Source organism: Bombyx mandarina, chromosome 20 (genome assembly GCF_030267445.1).
Source record: "Bombyx mandarina strain Sakado chromosome 20, ASM3026744v2".
NCBI classification, from domain to species: Eukaryota; Metazoa; Arthropoda; class Insecta; order Lepidoptera; family Bombycidae; genus Bombyx; species Bombyx mandarina.
In genome coordinates, this window is record NC_143226.1 from 3,543,918 (window position 1) to 3,558,610 (window position 14,693).

General features: G+C 36.5%; 1 protein-coding gene across 2 annotated transcripts in view; it reads left to right on the top strand.

Moving 5' to 3' along the window:
* Window positions 1-14,693, top strand: part of fus (epithelial splicing regulatory protein fusilli) — a 128,077-nt gene that overhangs the window by 108,774 nt on the left and 4,610 nt on the right. The window contains exons 10-14 of one of the 2 annotated variants that reach the window (XM_089735864.1): window positions 607-822; window positions 4,669-4,836; window positions 5,321-5,401; window positions 6,241-6,357; window positions 6,871-6,955. In XM_089735864.1, coding sequence (XP_089591990.1) covers window positions 607-822; window positions 4,669-4,836; window positions 5,321-5,401; window positions 6,241-6,357; window positions 6,871-6,955 — 667 coding nt within the window. Of the gene's footprint in view, window positions 1-606; window positions 823-4,668; window positions 4,837-5,320; window positions 5,402-6,240; window positions 6,358-6,870; window positions 12,250-14,693 lie in introns of those variants that run through there. The other variant, XM_089735863.1, reaches the window with a different exon arrangement.

Below are 14,693 nucleotides of genomic sequence, written 5' to 3' on the forward strand. Positions count from 1 at the left end.
CCGAGACTGGTGTTTCCCGATAGTGAAAACCCACCTTTAAAATACAAATTGAATAATTTCATACATGAAAAACAAAAATCAAGTTACGCGCGTAATTTCAGTAATAACTCAACATCGCTTTCAATTGCTGGTCTAAAAGAATGAATTGTGATTTTACCAGTATTTATCCTACCTACATTTAGCTAAGGAATTTGATGGTCACCCTCGCACTGTAAGCGATTGTTTAACCCGCGTTAGCCCATTTTGGATTACATTGCGCGCTATCCAAAAACGTTGGATAATACCTTAAGCACCGGTCATCGTTCTCGTCGAACCCGTCGCTTGGACGAAGGGTTCGGCGAGTAAATTAACCCACAGACACAGCACACAGCGTTTCTCGTCGGATCTTCTGAGTGGGTTGCGTTTCCGATGCGGTGGTAGATTCTGGAAAGCACTGCTCTTGCTAGGGTTCGTGTTAGCAACGATGTCAGGTTCGAGACCCGTGATTTCACTTAATAGTTCGGTGAATTTAGAATAACCTCACGAGGTTACTAGAATAGGTACGAAAAGGATAAAAAGGATCTCTTAGCGTATTAGGAATACAGTAAGTAATTTCATTTGTTTTAGTTGGATTTCTTCACGAGCGGCGAGGACCCCGTCCAAGTGCTGGATGGTACTGAGGGAGTGCTGTTTGTGCGTCGCGCCGACGGTCGCGCGACCGGAGACGCTTTCGTGCTTTTCGCGAAAGAGGAGGACTCACCTAAAGCCCTGTCGCGACATCGCAAGCTCATCGGGTCTCGATACATCGAACTCTTTCGCTCCACCATCGCTGAAGTGCAGCAGGTAAAATGCTCATTCGAACGCAAAATAAACAATTATTTTTTTCTCCTACCGACGCCAAAAGTTCGGTTTTCCTCCCGCTGTACAGGGAAGAAAGTGTAACTTTTCCTCCCTGGGTACTAACAAGTGCGTTAGTGTCTACGTCTGCTCTTACGCACCTTAAATTCTCCGCCATTCTTGTGTTCGGGTAATTTGCAATATTGTGTTTAGTGTAAAAGTGAAAATTTAATAGTGAAGTATTAAACAAAGATGAGTTCATCAGACAGTTCTTATTCAATTAGTAGTAGTTTATTTAAAAATTAAAAAACAGTTGAATTGTTTTTTTTTTATGAGGGATGAGATGTCCTACTTTTTTGGTGCACAATGTACTATATTAATGTTAATCGCGGTCTGATGTTTTTGTTGACGTTTTCCGAATTACTCTGTCTCTTTCACTCGTTCCTGTAGTTATGTTCCATCTCACTCGACTGTCTGTTTCACAATTGTGTGGCGGTAGTCATCACAGGATACAAGATATTTTACAGATGTCTGAATCTCGCTAACGGCATTTTCAAGGTAAACTTGCATTTATACAAGTTCCAAACAAACAACATTAGGACCGTGGATCAACCAAGCAATATCACCCGCTCGGTGGAAGATCTCCTCTTTCGTCGTAATCCCCACAGGAGGTTTTCTTTTTAATAAACTCTGTCTGATTTTGACCTTTTACGGATTGTAATAACAAATGGAGTCTTGTAGGTTATGTTTATAGGTTAGCTAATGTTTTTTTATATTTGTTTCTAGACATCTAGACCGAATTTAAAGATTAATTATTGAAAACAAACTTTTCTGTAAATTGTAGCACTGGTTTCACATTGCGATCCGTTGGTAGATTATCCAAAGCACTGCTCCTGCTATGGCCAGTGTTACCAAACTCTTTTAGGTTAAGCCCTGTAAGCTCCATTACGAGCATAGATAACACAATTAATATTTAAGAGCTACAGGTCTGTGCTTAGTTAGAATAGCCCCTTATGCTACCAGCGAATAGTTTGGGAAAACTAAAATTAAAATATCGCTTGGACGCGCGTGCGGGTAGGTAAATCTTTAAAAAAGTCGATGTAGGCCTTGTAAATTGTGTTAATTTAATTCAGTCAAAATGACCAATGGTTCCGCGCATAAATATATATATCTCTAGTAGAGAATTAATTCCGAAATATTGAAACTAGCAACGGCTAGTGTTTACAAGCTGTACTTCCTTTTTCCCTAGCAAAAAGAACTTTGTTTGACATTCTTTATCTGTCTACGCTACAAAATAATAATGTGCATTTTAACAATAAATGAAAATGAATCGTAAGTAAATACTCAATTAAAATCACATGACGATAGATACGAATGGTTTCGTAAGACTGGCGATCATATAACGTACTTTTCCGCTAGCTCGAATGAAATTATGTTGTTATTGCAATTTCCGAGTAATCTTAGCGAGCTATTTGTTATATTACACATTAAAAAGATACTCACGGCAAACGCATGCTATCTGCATATAAAATAAATAGATATGCACTTTATTATTACACTACTTAACAGTAAATGAGTGTTGCAATGCGCGGATTTATCGCCTAATTTCGATCTCTTTCAAACAACTTAGGTTAATGGTAAACATACTCTCCACACAACTTTATTACACAATCGGTATTACACTTTTTTACTACACTATCGGTAGACAGCGGCTTGGCTCTGCCCCTGGCATTGCTGAAGTCCATGGGCGACGGTAACAACTCACCATCAGGTGGGCCGTATGCTCGTCTGCCTACAAGGGCAATAAAAAAAAATATTACACAAGGTTATAAATTGTTTGCGAAGTGCGAAGTTTCACGATGTTTCTTCCAAATTCATTTATTTCGCCATTTTTGCTTGATTGAATAACGAACATTAAAAAAAAATACCTATGAGGTTGCCAGTTCACATTACTGCCTATTTTAAACGTAATAAATAGTAAATAAAATAAAAATATATATTTAAAAATGTAGGATTCCGTTTTCAAATTCATTATTTTTTTTTATTTATTAGTGTTTTTTTTTTTCAACTATATGGAGGCGTTAAAAATGTCAGCTATTATGAAATACGAGTTCCGTCGCGGTAGCAATACCGCACAAACGACTCACAACATTAATGACGTGTCCGAAGTGAACATTACAAACGAATGCACGACTCGTTTGCCTAATATTAAAATAGAATTAGTTTTATTTATTTATTGGATTTTATGACCTGGTAACTATCAGGTCTTATTTTAATTTTAATTTATATTCTTATTTTTATGAAAAGTGATAATATGGAGTGAAATTAAATAAAATGAAGATGGTTAATTTGATACATTAATTAACTGGGATGAAATTAAATGAAATGAGATGCGGTGATATGGGATGAAATATAATCTCAGTAAAATGGTGGTTTTTTTACTGAATTTTTTTCAGTGGACTTTTTGGAGGGTCCCGAGAAGTTACGTCCAGCGGCTTTGTTTCAATTTTCCCACATTTGTGCACTTTCACAGATATTAAATAATTAATAAACCACCGTTATTAGGTACATATTTAAGCCTGAAGAAACACTAAATAGACAAAATAAAACAAATCACACAACTTCACTCCTCGCGTTCCCGCCAAAAACAAAAGAATTAGTATCATTAGTAGACAGATTATACACAAAAAAAAGAAAGACTATTCATAAACATTAATATAGGATATTTCCTTAATAATAATATGGCCGATTACTTCTCAAAAATATGAAAAGCATCATTGTTTTAAATAAAATTCCTTAGGTTATGTTATTAATCTCCGTTTGCGTTAGATCTTTCTTATTGAGTTAAGACTTTTTTTTATGTCCGTAGCCTGCCTTTGAGAGATGGTGAGTAACACAAGTGTTTCTTGAGAAATATGACAAAAAAATTCGGGTCGTTCACGGGCAAAGACTGTTCCAGAATTTGTTGTTTCAAATCGTGATACCAAATCTATCTACACATAAATACGTTATTTTGAAAATTTTAGGTTAAGGAAATATTGACTTTTGCTATAAATTATTCAGGATCTTTTTTGTTCGTATACCTACAGCGTGATGTTTTTTCTTACGAATAAATTGTGTTTATTTTTTAATTTACAATACTTAATTTAAATGTATTTAAACTAAAAATTTCCATTAGGCCGAAGATATTTCCTCCTCTATATATCAAAAGAGGAAAAGTGCCCCAAATTTCAACATTGGTAATGTTCTAATCAAGAATACGTTGGAACAATACGATTAGGTCTTCGATCTCATGTCTCAAGGTGGATGGCGACATTGAAGATATGATGACCATGAGCTCCAGTTACCACTAGACGACGCATAAAACTGCCCATCAATAAAAAAATAGCTCCTATGCTTTTTTACATTGTGAAGGTTCTAATTCAATCCCTTGTCATTTAAATAAATGAATTATATGAATTGTTCGTCTCGAGAATACTACACTACAGGACACCCTAATTTGATATTCCCGTGTTTTTCTTACGCAAATGTTTCATTATTTTTACAATTCACGATATTATTTACTTTTATGATTACATTAGGTACAAATACAACTTAATTAACACTTCACTCTGTGTATCCTTTGGTCATAATCTCTACCTTTGTTATCGAATTCCGGTCAACACTTAAAGCCTTCAAGGCAGTCAAGATCTAATTTTACGGATAGGAAGAGATACATGTCTAGATTTTTGTCTATCCATTTGACATTAGCGCATGAACTCATGGACAAATTCAATATGGTCGTTAATTAAAGCGCCATTTAGAATATATGTGACAGCTGTCATTTACGACAACAATATCTGCTCCAAATAGGTTCTAAACCGCTCGTTGGAGAGTCGTACAAGCCAAACCAGCACCCCGTCCACAGCCCCCGCTCCCGCTGAAGGTCTTCTGCCAGTGGCGTTGGTGCCACAGCACGTTATCACCTCTGGAACCGCCAAAGACTGCGTTAGACTGCGTGGACTACCCTATGAAGCCCAGGTGAAATTAATAAGCTCTATAACATTTATCCTTATTATTTAAGTTATTAAATTTGTTATGTTATTACTAACACGTACAGCAGTGATGTTTTGAAGTCGACTCCCCCCTCAAAACGGTGGAAGGTTCCTCTATCATAACCGATAAGACAATCAGTATATTAACCACACGTCAATTGCAATTGCATTTGTATTCGATTGCAATTACAATATCGTAAATCGATTTTTTTCTTTTCCGCTTAATCGTTTACTGGGCTTTTGCGTCTGTGGCGACCGCGCGCATTAACGAGTTACCCGCCTTTTTTGAAAACTTATGAGATATCAATTGCATCAAATCTATTTCCGAAGGAGCTCTATATTGGTGCCATAAATACTTTTTTCCAAAGCTTATTCCTCCAAGCAGCCGCAACTGATGCAGATAGAAAATGCTTTTTACGTCGCACGCACAATTAACCATTCATTTGATATTTCATATTTTACGATCAAAGGTTGAACACATCCTGACGTTTCTGGAAGAATTCGCCAAGAACATTGTCGTGCAAGGAGTTCACATGGTTTTCAATGCCCAGGTAATTTTATTAAGTTCCAATTAAAAAAATAATAGGAAATGAGGTAACGAAAATTTTTAAGCGTATAGATATTTCGTATTCTTGTTAACTCTCTCGAATATTCTCGAAAGAGCACGAAAGCGGCAACTCTAGCACAGATAAAATAAATATTAATTTGTTTTCGTACATATATTTATGCGTGTTTTTTTTTAAAAATAATATCTTCATTTTCATATTTGCATATCAGATCGAAAAATAAATTTAATTCCAAATTAAAATTAATTAAAATTAAATTAATTAAAAAATTAAATCCAAATTATTGGAACATTCGATTTGAGATCATAATAAATCATAGCCTCTTATGGATCTACTATACTATTTTTATAACGAAACAGTAGTTTAGAGCAATAATGTTCACGATTGACTTCCACGACGAAGGATTAACATCGTATAATAAAAATCAAACCCGCAAAAATTATAATTTGGGTAATTACTGGTGGTAGGACCTCTTGAGACTCCGCGCGGGTAGGTACTACCACCCTGCCTATTTCTGCCGTGAAGCAGTAATGCGTTTCGGTTTGAAGGGTGGGGCAGCCGCTGTAACTATACTTGAGACCATAGAACTTATATCTCAAGGTGGGTGGCGTATTTTCGTTGTAGTAGTTTCTGTGCTCCAGTAACCACTTAACACCAGGTGGGCTGTGAGATCGTCCGTGAGATCGTCCACCCATCTATGCAATAAAAAAAAAACGCTCTTACATATAGCCTTACATAGGCTCTTACATAGGCCTCTGGTCAAGTTAAGTTCACGTTCTCACGTCAAGACCTCAATATATTGGGTGTCGTCATACCCCTTCTAGGGTCATCCTAGCGGCGAGGCATTCATTCAGATGGACAGCGAGGCCAGCGCTTTCCTCTGCGCCCAGCAGAAGCATCACCGGTACATGACCTTCGGGAAGAAACAGCGGTACATCGAGGTCAGTCAATATTTAATAAATAACGTTGCTTAATTACCGCTTTTTTTTTTTAAAGTTCACATATAAAATGTATACTCTGTGTGAATATTCGTTACTAAGAGACAAATAGTATCTTTTTTCATCCATTTTTATTTATTTCTGATGGTACACGTCGCTAAGTTTAGACCTATAGACATCAATGTCGGCCGCTTTCGGAATACTACTGTAACATTTAATCCCTGATAAGGGAACAATGGAAAGTGGAAAGGACTGGAGGAGGCCTTCACCCGAGAAGGGGTCCATATCCAATAACAAAAACTAACTCTTACTAACATTTAGACAATAAGCATTAATAACTAACTATACATTAACAAATAAATGCCACTTTTGAAATGAAAGTTAAGGAAATACAGGCTTTTTTTGTTTTTTTTATTTATTTATTATAAAGGAACAATGTGCCATCCATTCACTAATGGATGGAAGTCGAACAGAGTTATGCCTTCAAGTACTGACACAGTAGGAGTGGTTCCGCAGGTGTTCCAGTGTTCAGGCGACGACATGAACATGGTGCTAACGGGCGGCGTGACCCCGGCGACGTCCCCGAAGGTGTTGTCCCCCGGTACGTTGGTGTCCCCTCCCGCGGCCCCCGCGCCCCCCGCGCCCCGCCTGCTCGCGCACCACATCGCGCAGCAGACGCTCCTCGCGCGCCAGCACGAGAACCTCCTGCTGGCGTCGCTGCGGCCGCCGCTCGTGCCGCTGCTGCACTACCCCCCCGCCCTGCGCCACGCCCCTCCCTCACCATACTCTTTCCAGCAGATGCTTCCCACCAAACGCACCTACGACCGCGCATTTTCGCCCGCGGACCAATCCCCAGCCAAGCGTCCCTACGCCCTTCCCCAGCATCTCGCGCCAGCCTTGTCCCTCCCGGTCTACTCGTACGGCGCTTCGTCTCCAATATTCTCGTACTCCAACACGAGCCCTATGTTGCCGACGTACGCGAGCGCCCTTCCCACGGCCATCCCCACAGCCCTGCCCGCCGACTACGGCGCGGCGCTGTCAGCCCTGCCCTCCATGGGCTCGCCCTACCCAGCCGCCTTATCCATGCTCCCTACTTACCCCATCCTACCGTGGCGTCTTAATAACTAAACTAACTCAGTCACATTCAATACTCGGTACCTGAGGGAAAATATTAACGTGCTGATCGTGTAGACAATACGTTTTCTGCGACTTTTCAATAGTATTGTGCAATAAAGTACAAAAAAATATAAATACTACATAATAATATCCCTAGATGTCACAATTAAAGAAACATCAATCTAATAGGCATTCCGAAATTCTAAACACATTCGAAGTTTTATATAAATGAAAGTAAGACGGTTGAAACTAAACAGGGTAAAAGAAAATGACAAAGAGCTCAGAACCGCAAGTGCCTTTAACGGATATTCGGAGCGAGAAAAATCGCGAATTTAATGTAAAATCTTAAACTAGGCAGCTTTATGTAGTTAACTTATAAGAAATTAGATCATACTAAAAGTTGTTTTATGAAATTACTTTCTATAAATCAACTAGACTTGAACACGCCTCTATCATTTAACTTTAAATGACGTGCCGCTATTAAAAAAAAACTATTATTAAGAATCTACTTTCCACAATCAAGTCGATTTTGTCGAAATATCAATACAAAACTTTTTTATTCTTGTTGAATTTTGCTGACTTTAAGCCTTGTTGAACTCTCATATTATTGTTTAGTCGATTTAAATCGATTTTAAAATAAGCGAATTATAGGTTGTTATGACAAATAGGTTAGTTTATTGTTAGATGCAGTATCCATGACTACGGTCAAGTTTGATTGAATGAAATAACAAAGATCACATCAACTGGCTGTATGAGCTTGATCCAGTTAGTCCACGGATGAATAGAAAAAAAAAGTTTATTCTTATCAATTTTGGACCTTACTTTTTGATTGTTTAACCTCAATCATGTTGTTTTTGTGCAGCTATTTTTATGGCACTTATTAAATTCTTTATAGATGTCTTTTTTTTTAAATGGATACTGCCAAAAACGTCTAACGTAAGTGTGATCAGAAAAAGTTGTGATTTTTTTTTTTTGTTAAAACAAAACATTCCATTGAAAAGACAAGTTTACGCCAATGTTTTGAAGGCTGAATAAAAAGTCTGACGATACATTAAACTCGTACTTATTATGAACTTAAGTTTTTTTTTTGTTTGTTTTATCGAGTAAAATGCACTTATTTGCTGTTAATTCACCATACTTTTATTACACTTATATTTTGATAAGTTACTTTTTTAAAATGTGAATTGTTTCGTTCAATTATTTACTAGTTAATACGTTCGTTTTTGAATTATCATAAAGTGTTTTTGAGATCGTTTTTAGTCAGCTTTTAGCTATAGATTATTTCGTAAAGTCGCATACTTAAATGCGTGCAAATGTTTTTTCCGTACGCGGATGAAAAGGTACTTACTCAAACATTTAGGGGTTTAATAATTGAATAATTGATAGTGTCGTCATAAAACGAAATGCAAAAAAAAACACTATCGGCATTTGTATCCCTACTTTCCTATACCTCCCCTTTATTATAAATATACCTACACATAACAATGCCTATTACTTAAACGTACATTATAGCTTTATTCATAATACTGTGTTATATAAAAACTCTTTATGCCAATTTCAATTTGACAGTTTGTTTCCCGCTAAAATTCCTGTCATAAAGACGTTTTTCATTTGACACCTAACTTCACACCACAATTTAGTTTCATTTGTTTATAAATAAAATTATTAGTTGTGTAGGATTGTTCTGGAATATGTTACGAGGTTAGTATATGTAGGTGTGCCTTACTATTAGCAGCTACAGATACTATGAATCGTTTTGCAAACATATAATGAATTTCTCACCATATATTCCCGGATCAAAGACTTATTTAGGTACACCTACATAGAAACCGCAGTGGTTTAAGTCATTTGTAATGGTTGCCATCGTTTCTATTTACATATTCACAACTCATGATATCAGAACTATAAGGTCGTTTATCAAATGCAAACATAATTAAATCTTTATTTTGTGTTGGCAACTTTAGCGTGCACAGTGCATTTATGCCTTTCCGGTAAATTTATCTGTCTATACAACACAATGGACGATCCGTCAAGCTTCCGGAAGCTTGCGGTAAAATTACTGGGCTATGTCTTCCGGGCACACGCCGCATCTGGTGCTACATATGCGTGCGTATAATATGCGCCCAAGTCAAAAGTGCCAAGCATTTTGATCTTCTCAGTTAACATTCGACCTTATCGTCCTGTATACAATGACTACTTTGACGGTTATTGGGAGCTTCACAGAACACGGTGTATTGGCTAATCTTTGTACTGTCTATATTACTTTTTGGATAACAATGACGGAATTTAATGTTTTTTTTTTCAATATATATTAGTCTACTTATAGATATGACGTGTTTTATATGGTATAGAAATATGTATGTACGTATCCGTACGGGTTGTGTTATGGAAAATTTGCATGATTCAGCGTTAGCGGGGAACTACATAGACTAGTAATAATGGAATAGTCTAGAACGTTTCCGAAATTTCTATTATGATAGATTCTTATGGTAAGTAACGATTACTTAGATAATCCAATATGTAGATCCAGTCCTTCTTAATTTTAGTTGTATTGAAGTCTTTAGTCAAAAGAGGGGGTAGCAAATAACAATTTTGTTTTTACTGAATCTTTTTATTTGTTCCACTCCGCAACACAGAATGAAAATAAATATGAAAAATAATTGCTTTGAAAGATTCAAGCGTTACCTCGTCAATGTTTGGATATAAAAATTTCATCGCAAAAAATGTTTACAATGGTGTTTTTTTTAGTTTATTCTCGACAAGAAAATAACAAACTTAAATTTTGTTTTTCAATGCGATTAACTAATCCAATAGTAGATATGCTTTTCTTTCTTGCTTAAATGGGTTTACAAGCTGATATAAAGTGGTAATTGGTGCAGAGAGTTATCAGCGTAAATGCCGCCCCTTCAATTTGAGACACCAGTTCTAAGTCGGATTTTTTTTTATCCTACCTATTCTAATAGCCTTGAGAGGCTATATCAGCGTTACCGAACCAGTAGGTGAGTTGATGGGGCTCAAACCGGAGGTGTTGCTAACACTGGACCTAGCAAGAGCAGTGCTTTGCTGAATCTACTGTAACTATTCCTGAGACCTTAGAACTTATATCTCAAGGTGGGTGGCGCATTTACGTTGTGGATGTCTATGGGCTTCAGTAACCACTTAACATCAGGTGGGCTGTGAGCTCGTCCACCCATCTAAGCAATAAAAAAATCTACAGATCAGAAACACGACCAACTGAGAACTTAGTTTTACATAAAAATAAAACATAACGGCTACCCCACTCTTCAAATCGTAACGCAAGACACGCCATAAACAAAACAAAGTGATAAAAATATTACATTCAGACACGTATGAATAAACTCCTTTATATCTATCATAATTAAAATTTTGTTTGGTTTAATTTTGAATTCGGAAACTAATACTTCTTATCGAGAACAAGGGCGACCCGAAAATGTATTCAAATGCAATATAAATAGCATGTAAACGCTTCTTCTACCAGTAGATAACAGGGTGTCTGCATGTCGTTACGGTATTCCGAATGATCGATGTTCAGTTTCATACGTTTCATCATAGTTTTCCACAGCACATCGCGGCGGCCGCGAAAAATAACCGAGTGAGATTTCAATCTGTATTCTGTGTAATAGCCGCGTTTTATTTCTATTCGTCATTCTAAATATTGAACGTGCCCGTTTCTTGTGATAAAACACGCGCACGTGTCGTAATCATAAAATTAACTACCGTTGACGTATTCAATCGAGTAAAAAATACCCCCTTGCCTTTATTAATCGAATTAAAGCCGTGTCAAAATATAAGATTTTAATCTCACTCGAAGTCGTCAAAGGAATTTTGTGTCAACTGTGTGTTTAATGCGAGCTTTTGAACGCTCTCGATAGCGAAAAGTGAACTCTAATTTGTATGCAGTCTGATCAGCGCCCCTAGCGGCAAACGCAGCAAACGTTCCAACTCCATACAAAATCGAGTTAACTTTTACGCTATCGAGAGCGTTAAAAAACTCGCACTAAGCGCATTGTATACGGGCAGTCTGGCCCGAGTACCTGTGCTTATATCGCCGGGTCCAAATAACGAGATATAAAATTATATTTTACAAGTTTAATTTATCGCTAAATAATATTATGGTCGAGGGTGTTCTTCCTCCAGTCAATTAACACGCAATATATGTCGCTTACTGTACGCTATATCCGAAATACCTTTACGCTTGTATCCCGTTTTTAAAAGAATTTTTATGACGGTATTTTTTAATTCTGTACACTTTTGTGCATGTGCAACTATCAATTGGCCATAATTTGTAAAAGTTTCCGACGCTCCTTTAAGCAAAGATGAGCACTTTGTACAATAACTATGTCAAATTAATGTGATTGGTTAACTTAAACAAGAGAAAAGGTAAGTTTCTAACAAATTTGTACCATTGATGAGTGCACATACACAAAAAAAAAAAAATTACCGCGCGCATTGACTGGAGGATGAGGTGTGAGGTTATTGACATAAACATTATATGTCGTATGCTAAATGTGGGGTCACAAATTTACTGTCTAAATATTGTATAATCTATGCATTATTTTTTAAACTAAGCACGATCGACTCTAAAGCTGCCTGTCGATCGAGAAACACAAACTCAAAACTGTCGCATTTTATTTTATTTTTTTTCCATTCAATCTCGCCCGTAGATTCCATATTTCAATTCTCTTATAGTTAATTAATTTAGTTGGTTAATATTAGTTGTATTTCGTATGAATAAAACGATGATACGTTAGATTGTAATTGCGAGTTTCTGTGGTCTTCGGTTGTGCTATTCAAATCTTTATGTGTTTACATATTTTGTTCTTGCGTTATTTGCAATACTTGTGAAGGAGGGATACACTAACACTCGACAGCTTGTACCGTCAACGTTCTTTTCATGTTTACTAACACAATGTACCGTCTTGGTGGATGGGAGCCCTCAGACAAAGCCCATTGAGTTTCTCGCCGGATCTTCTCAGTGGGTCGCGTTTCCGATCCGGTGGTAGATTCTGCGAAGCACGGATCTTGCTAGGGCCAGTAAAATTCGTAAGGTTAGAGCCCCGTGAGCTCACTTACTGGCACGGCTATGCTGGCATAACCGCTTAGATAGCGAGCATAAGTAGGAAAAAAAGGGTCATGGGTTGAAAAAAATATTTGAAAATAAGGTAAGTATTTTGATACTAAAAAAACAATGCTACAATACATACGTTCCATGAAAGATACCCACACTGCACTACAAATATAAGAACAAGCTAATTTGAACGTTATCCTGTTTGTGACTAGTGTAATTTTCCTTCACGGTATCGAGCACCGCGGGATAGCACAATCAAATCCTTCCCCGCATCCTAACGCTTATTAACTTAGTGTTTTCCTTTACAACAATCTGCCGAAAGAGCGGATCTGTAAAAATGGGCGTAAATAAACCAGGTGAGACTATGGTACGGTTTTCACTATAAGCACAATTATTGATGCTTCAGTCATGATTATTAATTTGATGGGTAAAGCGCATAAAGGACTAACGATTCATGTTTGAAGTTTCAAGAAAATCATCAATTTAAAAAAAGGTTTATTACAAAAAAAAAGTTACATTAATTTTGAGTTTCGCGTTTATATAACCCGTACAGTGTCGTACAGAAAAACGTAACGCGATCGTCTCAATATTATTCTTGCACTTTCGAACTTTGTTAGTCACAAACATGTCCTCAACTGTAAACATTTTATGAACGTTCTGCTTTTATTAATGCATGGAAACAAACGGTGAAAGACATTAAATAAAACAGAAGGGGAAATCTGAGCTTAGTGTGTCGTAGAAATAAAAAAAAAAATATGTTTTGTGCTTAACTCAGCGAGGACAATCATGGGTGCAAGGTATCTACTAGCTCCCGGTGAATGTATTGGCCACAAATCCATCGTTTTAACAACAAGTAAGTACCTGTCTTATCACATGTTGTGGGATTCATATAATTTATATAATACTCCTATCTACCTGTCTCTTGATTACTGCATATACTGTGCTTGTTCATTCAAATTCTATAGGGTTCTGTTGAAAACTAAGCTCTAAAATGAAGGCGTTAAAGTCATTAATATAGAATTTGAATTAGCAAACAAGGTGCTGATACTATTAGGGTACTAGTCGTGCATAAGTTTGGTGAAGTCCGCAGACTTAGCTTGGTGTTAGCGGCAACGTGTAGCGACGTCTGTAACAGGAATATGTGGTAAAGTTGCGCACTGCTTTGGTGGACTGTTAATGCGTTCGACTCGGTGAGTGTATCATGTTTTTACAGAGTTTCGTAAAACCTATTCTTAAATGTTTCTCCATTACAACGCGATAAAACTCAAACAATGAATTGCGATTGTTTATGCCAACGCGATTCATTTTTAGGCGGTACCTAGGTACCTAGTTTGTCGAATTTCATAAGTTGCTCTAGTGAAAATTCTGAAATTACCACATGACATAACTCATTCCAAAACAAACATTGAATATATTTTAATTAATACAAATGTATTTCTGAAAAAAAAAAACCGACAACATAAGAAAATTTAAAGGTTTTTTTTTCTTTCTATCTGATATCAGAAGTTTTCCGCTGAATTCAGTGTATCAGGAAATAAATCCTCATTCCTAATTTTAGTAATTGTCAAATCAAAACAAGCCCGGCAATGCAAAGAGATTGTCTGTACACGTCATGACGTTTTAACTAAAATAATTTACGTCAATGTCAAAGATCATAAAACATCCATAAATAACATAATAGTAGATCATAGATTATACACTTAATATGTAGTAGATTGTAAAATCCGAATGTAAAACAAAAGTGATAAGCTCGATTGTGAAATATAGCTTTAATTTGTAGGTCAGTCACGTAGTCACGTCACAATAATGCTTATTCAACTTTTAAACTTCTAAATAATAACTAGGTTGATGTCCGCGTTTCTTCACGTAAAATCATTTTACCGAAATATTAAATTTAAACATCAATAAAACTTTTAAAAGGCCAAGGGGCATTTTAAAAGAAAAGCATATTTAAATTTAAATGGGACACTTAACATCACCAATAATTATGGCGATTTAGTCTTAATATTAAATGATTACATCTTCGAAAGACTGTCAGAATGTTTTCACTCAAATTCGGTTTAGAATAATAAAATATTTTTGATTAAAATTTCTAGAAGATCGAAGTATCCTTAGCTATAAAACACAATAGGTA